General features: G+C 49.1%; 1 protein-coding gene across 2 annotated transcripts; it reads right to left on the bottom strand.

Annotated features, from left to right (window-relative positions):
- Positions 1-4,310: 4,310 nt before the first annotated feature.
- ppm1f (protein phosphatase, Mg2+/Mn2+ dependent, 1F) lies at positions 4,311-11,329 on the bottom strand. 2 transcript variants are annotated; one of them, XM_079746475.1, is made up of 8 exons: positions 11,163-11,329; positions 9,999-10,223; positions 9,021-9,160; positions 8,721-8,926; positions 6,961-7,149; positions 6,521-6,664; positions 6,107-6,200; positions 4,311-5,236 (listed from the first exon to the last, which is right to left on the bottom strand). In XM_079746475.1, the coding sequence occupies exons 2-8, from the start codon at positions 10,166-10,168 to the stop codon at positions 4,818-4,820; spliced, it is 1,362 nt and encodes a 453-aa protein (XP_079602601.1). In that variant the 5' UTR covers positions 10,169-10,223; positions 11,163-11,329; the 3' UTR covers positions 4,311-4,817. The 2 variants fall into 2 exon arrangements, with proteins under 2 accessions (XP_079602601.1, XP_079602602.1); XM_079746476.1 differs by having other exon boundaries at positions 9,999-10,176.
- Between the last annotated feature and the right edge of the window lie 166 nt (positions 11,330-11,495).

Raw genomic sequence — 11,495 nt, 5'->3', positions numbered from 1 at the left:
CGGAGCTTGGGGGTGGCTTTCGGGACTGAAGCCCGAATCTCACGTCAAAAGCCCCGGATCGTTTTTAAGCTTTTGAAGTTATGTCAACCCTGACATGTTCCCTCATGTTTCAACTGGTAGTGATTTTCACACATGGAAGCAATGTTAAACGCCATCTCTCGTTCGGTTGTTTAGAACGGTTGCCAGGACAACGTGACGTTTTCTAACCATCCCCGTCTCTCAGCAGTCTTGTTAAAGTAGCCTCAGGGTGTGGAACAAACATTACCATGGACATTAGAAATTATTGTTCTAAACCAACATCCAGTGATACTGTAGCAGCAGCCCCTGCCAATGACCTGTCAAATGTTTCAGCTCAGTGAGATTACCTTGATGTGCTGGTGCTAGTGCTAACTAGCCTGCCTCGGCTAGCTAGGCTGCTATGATAATTACTCCTTTCACACAAAACAGATTACCAGCGTTGTTTAAAATGTCAGAAATCCGTTTTTCTGATTGCGATTCTGTCTCAGACAATATTGTACAGTGTTGTGTGTTACCAAATGTTACCTTAAATTAAATGTTGAGGTCCACTGAATATCATGAAGAGGTAAAACATATCCATGTCTGACATATCGGTTATTTTAAACTCAAACTTTATTAACGATTTAGATAAGAAATCTACAGATATCGCGTTGCTGCATTCGCTGTTCGACCAGCAGCCAACATGTTACCGATGTTACCGATGCGCGGCGGGTGCTAGACCGTCTTGTTGACTTTCAGCTTGCGTCCATATCCACGTTCATTGAACTTTGACCCCTTTTAAAATGAGTTCTACCAGAGTGATAGATGCGGACTAACCTCTAAAACAATGTAGTACTTATTTGTGTGCATATGTATAATACTTGAGTGCATTATCATTATTATTTTAAATTAAAATAAAATAAAATTGATAATGATAATGCACTGATATTTCAGAGATTTAGGATTTGTCAATGTCCAGCAGGTCACCCTAAAATGGACTAGAATGCAGGAAATCGTATTTTAGAAATTCAAATTTTTTTGGGGGAGGACCCCCAGACCCCCCTCTGGGCTAAGCCCCGGATGTACACAAAGTCTGGCTCCGCCTCTGACACAATTGGGTCGTGCTTCTGGCTGGCCAGTGACCTCTGACCTTCATGTATCACCTCTCCACACCGCAGGCTCGTGCGCTCTGCGGGCCTTCCGGACGTCGAACGGCGTGCAGATCGCCCCGGAGGAGAGCGTGTGGTGCATCATGTGTTACCTGCTGACCGAGAGGCCAGCCAGCAGGGGGCGCCAGAGGCTGAACTCCGAGAGGCACCAGACGGCGTAAACCAACGGCTGCACTGGGGCTCATCAATCAATCAATGATCTATTGAGTTCTATTCCATTGACTGTGTGCGCGCACGTGTGTGTGTGTTTGTGTGTGTGTGGCCTTTGTTGGTGTTAAGTTTCTAAAGTTAATGGTGTTTCGTAGTTTCACCCTAACCAAAGCAAAACTCAGCATCACCTTTTAGATTTGATTCTAAATGTGTATTTGTGTGAGCTGTATTCTGTTTTTATGTGCTGAGTTTGTTTTTTCTAGATGCTGTGATGTTGTGTTGGGTGCATTGCTGTTATTAACGTCAGGGCTGTTGTGATATTAAAGTATTCCATCTGGTTGACCTCCGCTCAAGCCTCCCTGGTCTCAGAGGAGGAGGCTGAGCTCTTTACCAGCATGTCACGTCCACAGTCACTCATAACCCTGAGCTCCGGTGGGAGAGCGACATGGTGTGTAGTCAGTCAAAGGCCGGCTAGGATTAGGAGACAACAAGTCAGCTCTATTCTGAACAGAATCTTCAGAACCGCAGCCCCATGGAGGCGGTGAGTGAGGTCCCCCCCTTCGCTGTAATAGCGTCTTTGAGTGTCTAGAAAAGCGCTAAATAAATTCAATCCATTATTATTATATTAATATTATTAAAAACCGCAGCCCCTTAATGTTAGTATAAATAACATGCCTCCAGGCCCTTTGGTCGAGACTGTTAATTAACTTGTGAAAGGATGAATGGTGATGCAGAGAGCGGTTTGGCATCCAGAGGAGATCCCTCCTGGGGCTCAGAGCGCAGCAGCTTTTCCAGTGAAACTGCTCTGAAGAACAGGAACCCCTGCAGGTCTGCACGCCTCCAGACCAGGACCCCAAAGACCCCCAGAACCCCCAAAACCCACACCAAGACTCCCAGGAACCCCCAAACCACCACCAAGACTCCCAGGACCCCCACCAGGACCCCAGGACCCCTGCTTCCTCCGAGGCCTCTCGTGTCTTCAAGTCATAAATCGTTGCTCGTTGCCATTGCTCCAAATATTTGGCGCAGTGTGAATGGAATCCCCCCACGCAGGGAATGTGATGATCCCACTGTAGTCCCAGGGGAGGGGAGGGGAGGGGTGAGGAGGCATGGCAGCTCAGCTCCCACTTCTGCAAACTTGAAAGCCTTCACTAGAAAGGGCTCTATTCCGGGAAACCAGCGGGGAGTTCTGTGGAACAGAGAGGAGAGGCTGGGCCCTGTGGGCGGCCCCTCTGGGGGAAGCAACCGGGGCCGGTAGGATATAAACCCCTGGCGGAGCTTCCCTCCCCAGAAGCCCTCTGCAGCACGATGAGAGCCGCCCTCCCTCTGATCAGCCTCCTGTGCCTCCTGCTCGTCTCCCACCTGAACGGTAACTCACCTCCCCCCTTTGGAATGTCCTTCTATCATCTTAATGTTGTAGCTCATATTCTGTAGGCGACACTTTCTGATGGATTATTATACTTTATCTCTGCACCTGTCGCCTACGATAGTGCACATGCTTCTGATTCAAATTAGGATTTATTTAAAGAGCCATGATAGACATTTAATCATATTCCTTTAACGTTCACAGCTTATGCCGAAGCTGTAGCCTACAAGCTGTAGTAGTTAACAGCAGATACAGTAGTTAACAGTAGATACAGTAGTTAACTGCAGATACAGTAGTTAACAGCAGATACAGTAGATACAGTAGTTAACAGTAGATACAGTAGTTAACAGTAGATACAGTAGATACAGTAGTTAACAGTAGATACAGTAGTTAACAGCAGATACAGTAGTTAACAGCAGATACAGTAGATACAGTAGTTAACAGTAGATACAGTAGTTAACAGTATATACAGTAGATACAGCAGATACAGTAGTTAACAGTAGATACAGTAGTTAACAGTAGATACAGTATTTAACGTGTCATTCCTCCGTGCCTCAGGGCAACAACCACGCAGCCGTAAGTGTCTGTGTGCAGACAAAGGTGTCCGCTTTGTGAAAAAACCATTAAAGAGGGTGGAGGTGTTTCCAGAAAATCACTCCTGTCACCGGGTCGAGATTCTGTGAGTATTACACATCTTTAAAGGACACATCTTTAAAGGACGCATCTTTAAAGGATGCATCTTTAAAGGAAACATCTCTAAAGGACACATCTTTAAAGGACACATCTTTAAAGGACACATCTCTAAAGGATGCATCTTTAAAGGACAAATCTCTAAAGAATGCATCTTTAAAGGACACATCTTTAAAGGACACGTCTCTAAAGGATGCATCTTTAAAGGATGCATCTTTAAAGGACACGTCTCTAAAGGACGCATCTTTAAAGGATGCATCTTTCTCAGTGTTCTAGCGGTTCTGTTGTGTTCTAGCGGTTCTGTTGTGTTCTAACAGTTCTGTTGTGTTCTCCAGGGTCACCACCGCCTCAGGGAAATGGTGTTTGGACCCGACGTCCCCCATGGGCCTACGCCTCCTCACTAACTGACCAGAGAGCTGTTTGGTTAGTGACTACCTGACCAGAGAGCTGTTTGGTTAGTCACTAACTGACCAGAGAGCTGTTTGGGTAGTGAATGTACATTAATAACATAATGCAAATAACATTAATAATATAAATACAATGGTTTAGTTAGTGACTTACTGACCAGAGAGCTGTTTGGTTAGTCACTAACTGACCAGAGAGCTGTTTGGGTAGTGAATGTACATTAATAACATAATGCAAATAACATTAATAATATAAATACAATGGTTTAGTTAGTGACTTACTGACCAGAGAGCTGTTTGCTTAGTTAATGTACATTAATAATATAATGTAAATAACATTGATTACATTAATAATGTAAAAACATTGATGGAAATTGTTGAAGTGTATGTACTAGGTTTAATGTTGCACATTTCCTACTAATAAAAGTCTTACCAAAAGGTCTTGTTTGACATCATTCATCTTATTCTGACGACATAAGGAATCCTTAAATATTTCAAACCGGATTGAAGACAAAAAAAATACTGTATCATCTTTTTTTATTACTGTTTACATTAGTTAACTTGACTTTAGGTAAAAAAACAGTGAGTCCAACTCCAAAATAATACATTTTTTATGGAGGTATAACATATTTTTTATGGAAGTATACAGTAGCACCATTACATGATGGGGTTATGGTGTGTATGAGGGAGAGATGACATCTTTAGCTTCAGATCATAACAAGCTGGACCTGGCTGTAAGGAGGTCATGACCTATGACCTGTGACCTATGAAGTGACCTCTGAGACCACAGAGGGAAATACTGTAAAGGTTAGGAACCACTATCCTCTGCCACCGGCTTAATATATTTGAAATAACGATTTAGCATTTTTATATGGAGAGCCCTCAAGAGAGCCCCCCAGTGGCCCCTGAGAGCCCAGAGGGCCCCCAGCACAGCGGTGCTTAGATAACAGATTAAAGACACGTTGGTGGGCTTCAGCCCCCCCGCTTGGAAATACTGCTTCAGTAGTTTGGCAACGTTCTGTTGGACTCCATCCTCCTCTCTCATTGGTCCGTTGGCACAATGCAGCTCCCCACTCCTAACCCTGATGCATCTTGGGTGTCGGAGCGGTCGGAGCGGTTTGGGGCCGGCTGTGCGGTCGCCGTGGCAACGCGCCCCGAGGCCAGGACGCTGTGGGGGGGGCGGAGGAAGACCACCATGACGGTGATGTTGTCGCTGGAGCCCGCCTCCCTGGCGTGGGAGACCAGCTTCTGGGCCACGCCCTCCCCTGCGGAGGCCACGCCCCCCCCCAGGGAGGCCACGCCCCCCCCCAGGGCGGCCAGCACCAGCCCGGGGACCTCGGCGGGGCTGACGGTGTCGAAGAAGCCATCGCAGGCCAGCAGCAGGAAGTCCTCCACCCCGCTGAGCGCCACCGTCACGCAGTCCGCCTCCCCGGAGACGAAGGGCTTCTGGTCGAAGTCCCCTGGTAACAGAGAGGGGGGGGGGGGGAGAGGGGGGGGGGGGGGGGGGGAGAGAGGGGGGGGCAGAGAGGGGGGGGGGGCACAAGGGGGGGCGGAGCAAAACTGTGAGGGCTCCCCTGAAAAGAGGCCCCCCCAGACTGACCTCTGACCCCCCCAGACTGACCTATGGCCCCCCCAGACTGACCTATGGCCCCCCCCCAGACTGACCTATGGCCCCCCCAGACTGACCTCTGACCCCCCAGACTGACCTCTGACCCCCAGACTGACCTCTGACCCCCCAGACTGACCTCTGACCCCCAGACTGACCTCTGACCCCCCAGACTGACCTCTGACCCCCAGACTGACCTCTGACCCCCCCAGACTGACCTCTGACCCCCAGACTGACCTCTGACCCCCCCAGACTGACCTCTGACCCCAGACTGACCTCTGACCCAGACTGACCTCTGACCCCAGACTGACCTCTGACCCAGACTGACCTCTGACCCCCAGACTGACCTCTGACCCCCAGACTGACCTCCGACCCCCCAGACTGACCTCTGACCCCCAGACTGACCTCTGACCCCCAGACTGACCTCTGACCCCCAGACTGACCTATGGCCCCCCCCCAGACTGACCTATGGCCCCCCCAGACTGACCTCTGACCCCCAGACTGACCTCTGACCCCCAGACTGACCTCTGACCCCCAGACTGACCTCTGACCCCCAGACTGACCTCTGACCCCCAGACTGACCTCCGACCCCCCAGACTGACCTCTGACCCCCAGACTGACCTCTGACCCCCAGACTGACCTATGGCCCCCCCCCAGACTGACCTATGGCCCCCCCAGACTGACCTCTGACCCCCAGACTGACCTATGGCCCCCCCAGACTGACCTATGGCCCGGGACACAGCGTAGGTGCCGTTGACCCTCCAGCAGCCGCTGAAGGTCACGCAGCCCCCCAGCTCCTCAACGCGCCGCCGCTCATCCTGGGGGCGGAGAACAGGTTACCACGCTGACCCAGTAGAACACAGTAGACTGCAGTAGAACCCAGTAGAATACACTAGACTACAGTAGAACACAGTAGACTACAGTAGAACACAGTAGACTGCAGTAGAACCCAGTAGAATACACTAGACTACAGTAGAACACAGTAGACTACAGTAGAACACAGTAGACTGCAGTAGAACCCAGTAGACTGCAGTATAACCCAGTATAACCCAGTAGAACCCAGTATAACACAGTAGACTACAGTAGAACCCAGTAGACTACAGTAGAACCCAGTAGAAGAGAGACTGTCTGAGCCCACCTCTCTCTCTGGCTTGTGGGGCTCCATGATGGGCACCACGTGGCCCTGGGAGACCAGCAGGGCCTGGGAGTCCCCCAACCAGGCCAGGGTCAGCTCCTGGTCCTGGATCAGCACCGCCACCCCCGTGCTGCCGCTCCGGAGCCGCTGGGGACCAGAGCGGAACGACGGGAACGTTAGGAACATCAAGGACCATCAGGAACAGACCAGCACAGAGATCACCACAGAGACCAGGAGGAACCAGAGAGATCAGGAGGAACCAGAGAGACCAGGAGGAACCAGAGAGACCAGGAGGAACCACAGAGACCAGGAGGAACCAGAGAGACCAGGAGGAACCAGACCACAACAGAGACCAGGAGACCTTCATGTTCTGCTCTAGTATGAGGTAGGTTCCTCCATCGGTTCCCCTATCTCTCTCCATACATAGTAGAGCAGCAGCCAACCTCGCGGCCGGCCTTGTCTCTGAACATCTGGTCGGTGAGCTGGAAGGCGTGTCTGAAGGCGGCGGCGGCGTCGCTCCGTAGCTCCGCCTCCTGGCTGAGGAGGACCTGCAGGTGGGCGGCGGCAAAGACGGCGGCGTCGACGCCCCCGTGGCCGTCGAACACGCCGTAGTAGCGGCGCTGTACCCCGTCCTGGGCGAGAGGCGATAGGGTCGGTTACAGAGAGATATAGTTAGAGATATAGGTACCTTACATTACAGAGAGATATAGAGAGATAGAGATATAGGTACCTTACATTACAGAGAGATATAGATAGAGATATAGGCCCCTTACATTACAGAGAGATATAGCTATAGATAGAGATATAGGTACCTTACATTACAGAGAGATATAGAGAGAGATATAGGTACCTTACATTACACAGAGAGATATAGCTAGAGATATAGGTACCTTACATTACAGCGAGATATAGATACCTTACATTACAGAGAAATATAGATATAGCTAGAGACCACTCTGGTTGTTTGTGTTTTGTTAATGCAGTATACATTCCCGCTATGTACTGTTCCGTTCTAATTCACTATTCTGTCTGTTCTAGCATGTTGCGGTGACTGGACTGGATGCCTGGACTCTCCTCATGGTCAACCGGCCAGCACCACATCACCATTTTTGTGCATGTATTTACCTGTCTGTCAATTATGGCACCCATTGCACTCCTGACCATCCCTGGAAGAAGGATCCCCCACTATGCGTTTCTTCTCAAGATTTCTTCCTTGCTAATTTCAAGGGAGTTTTTTCTTGCCCTTGTGGGGGCTTGGGTAAAGGGGGGTGTCATAAATATTTGACTTGTTAAGCCCTTTGAGACTGTAATGGTGATTAAGGGCTATACAAATAAAATTGAATTGAATTGAATTAGATATAGGTACCTGACATTACAGAGAGATATAGTTATAGATAGAGATATAGATACCTTACATTACAGAGAGATATAGAGAGATAGAGATATAGGTACCTTACATTACAGAGAGATATAGAGAGATAGAGATATAGGTACCTTACATTACAGAGAGATATAGATATAGATAGAGAGAGATATAGGTACCTGACATTACAGAGAGATATAGCTATAGATAGAGATAGAGATATAGGTACCTGACATTACAGAGAGATATAGATATAGATAGAGATATAGGTACCTTACATTACAGAGAGATATAGCTATAGATAGAGATAGAGATATAGGTACCTTACATTACAGAGAGATATAGCTATAGATAGAGATATAGGTACCTTACATTACAGAGAGATATAGAGAGAGATATAGATACCTTACATTACAGAGAGATATAGATATAGATAGAGATATAGGTACCTTACATTACAGAGATATAGCTATAGATATAGCGAGAGATATAGTTATAGATATAGCTAGAGATATAGGTACCTTACATTACAGAGAGATATAGGTATAGATATATAGATATAGATAGAGATATAGGTACCATTACACAGAGAGATGCCGGGGGCCGAGCTCCGCAGCCCGGGAGGGCTATGTGTTTGTGTCCGAGTTTGTATGCGTGTGTGTGTGTGTGTGCGTATGTGTGTGCGTCTGTGTGTGTGCGTGCGTCTGTGTGCGTGCGTCTGTGTGTGTGCGTGCGTCTGTGTGTGTCTATGTGTGTGTGTGTGTGTCTGTGCCTGTGTGTGTGCATCTGTGTGTGTGTGTGTGTGTGTGCGTCTGTGTGTGTGTGTGTCTGTGTGTGTACCTGGAGGTTGAACAGCGCGCTGAAGTGCTCCAGCGCCACGTGGCGGTCCTCCATCTTCCTGCGAGTGTTCCTGATGGCGTGGACGAGGCAGAGCGGCACGAAGGGGGCGGGGCTCGGGGGGAGGGTGGGAGGAGTCCGGTGCCAGGCCACGCCCACCTCCCGCAGTGTGTTGAGGAAGAACCGCTGTAAGGGCTCTGATTGGAGCACTGGGCCGGAGGGGAGGAGCCAAATGATAAGTCAGTATTGAGTAGCGTAGCATAGGATTAGGTCTCTCTCTTCCCCCCCCCCCCCCCCACTCACACTGAACCGGGTCCTGGTCCACCTCCTGCTCCCGGGTGGCCAGGCCCTGGGGAGGGCAGTGGAAAGGGGAAAGGTCACTCTGGAGAACCTTGGCCACGGCAGCCTGGCAGAGGAGGGCAGACAGAGCTGGAGGGGTGGACCTAACATACACACACACACACACACACACACACACACACACACACACACACACACACACTTAACATTTGGCAGGCTTACGATGGGTACATTTGTCAGTACTCACGCACGATAAAGAGACACAAACACACAACTATAGAAACAGGCTTCTAGATGAAGGCGTCTAAACTGTGAGTAGGAACGTTCTAGACCTCATGCAGGGGAAAACAATGGTGACCTCACAGACAGGAAATGAGGTCATTCTGACAGGATGTAGGGTTATGTCCTGTCTGCTCTTAGGATGTAGGGGTTCATCCTGTCCGAGGGAAAAAGATCAAACTTAAAGACCAAAAACAAATCTGAGCTCGCAGGCTGGTGTTCAGAGAGCGATGACAAACTTGTCATTCAAAGTGAGTGTCATTTTGATTTAAGAGCCACACTTTAGAGACTTTACCTGGGAGGCCAGGGTAAAGGAGGTTCATAGAGGTCTGGAGCCAGTGAGTCCCAGTGAGACCCAGTGAGACCAGTGGGAGCTAATGGGAGCCAGGGTAAAGGAGGTTCATAGAGGTCTGGAGCCAGTGAGTCCCAGTGAGACCCAGTGAGACCAGTGGGAGCTAATGGGAGCCAGGGTAAAGGAGGTTCATAGAGGTCTGGAGCCAGTGAGTCCCAGTGAGACCCAGTGAGACCAGTGGGAGCTAATGGGAGCCAGGGTAAAGGAGGTTCATAGAGGTCTGGAGCCAGTGAGTCCCAGTGAGACCCAGTGAGACCAGTGGGAGCTAATGGGAGCCAGGGTAAAGGAGGTTCATAGAGGTCTGGAGGCAGTGGGAGGCAGTGGGAGGCAGTGGGTACGGGGGTACCCACCAGGTGTCCAGCAGGCGAAGGCCCAGATCCAGGCTCTCCCCTTGCAGCTCCTCCAGGCTGACGGGCCCCCGGCTCAGGGGCCCGAGGGGGAGGGGGTCCTCGGGGCCAAGGGCCGACGGGAAGTCTTCCCCCAACCTCCGCAGGAAACTCCTCACTTGGTCCTCCGCCATCCTACTCCCTGCAGAGGGCGGAGATCAGGGCCCCGGTTGGTTGAACTGGTACACACTGTATTGGTTGAAATGGTACACACTGTATTGGTTGAACTGGTATACACTGTATTGGTTGAACTGGTATACACTGTATTGGTTGAACTGGTACACACTGTATTGGTTGAAATGGTACACACTGTATTGGTTGAACTGGTACACACTGTATTGGTTGAACTGGTACACACTGTATTGGTTGAACTGGTACACACTGTATTGGTTGAACTGCTACACACTGTATTGGTTGAACTGGTACACACTGTATTGGTTGAACTGGTACACACTGTATTGGTTGAACTGGTAAACACTGTATTGGTTGAACTGGTATACACTGTATTGGTTGAACTGGTACACACTGTATTGGTTGAACTGGTATACACTGTATTGGTTGAACTGGTACACACTGTATTGGTTGAACTGGTATACACTCTGTAAACTGTGTTGAACAGGTATGAGCTGTATGTGTTAACAGGTATGCACTACATGTATGTACAAGTTAAACACGCACACACTGTATGTGTTGAACAGGAACACTTGATTGCAAATAATGTATGTACTGCATGTATCTATTAATATTGGTATATAGTAGTAATCATGGTAATAGTGATATTTGTTAAAATCTCTCCAGTGATTTCCAAGTTCTAATTGAGGCCGGAGCGTTGTTGTGCTAAGTAGAGAATTGTAGAACTACATCATTAAATAAAGATCGATTAGAAGCCAAATGTACAAAGTGTTTCACTGGAAAACCCAACAAGAGACGCAATATTAAATTATTAATAATATTATCATTATTGCGCATCAACAAACTGACACACTGCGTCTCTGGCCAAGGCTTCCAGTTTGAAGCCAATCTAAAATCTTCCCTTCGTACGCAGTTTCTAAACAACAAAACTATGAAGTAAAGCAGAAACATGAACTGAAACAATGGGAGGATTGACGATAGAAGTTGTGTTCGTACCTTCAGCCTCCGTCGGTCTGCGGTCCAGCGCGTGTCCGCGGAGAGGAAACACCCAGTGGCCCGGCGGCGGCGCGCTTCCTCTTCCTGTCGGCCCGAACCCGAACCGATCCCAGCAGGGGCCCCTAGAACCGTTCAGTAGCAGCAGCAGCCTGGGACGCCTTCACGTTGTTCATGTTAGTTGTCTTCTTCTTCTTCGGTAGTTTGGAGGACGTGGATGCCCCTGCTGGCGGCTTCATGATAAAACCCCTCATCATATGAAACTCCTACCCTGATTGACCACGAGGCGGCCGAGGGATATTAACAAACTAACGCAGTACCCAAGAGGTATTTCTG

The sequence above is a fragment of the Pollachius pollachius genome (genome assembly GCF_949987615.1).
Source record: "Pollachius pollachius genome assembly, chromosome: 1".
NCBI classification, from domain to species: Eukaryota; Metazoa; Chordata; class Actinopteri; order Gadiformes; family Gadidae; genus Pollachius; species Pollachius pollachius.
This window is presented reverse-complemented; position numbering and strand designations above follow the sequence as displayed.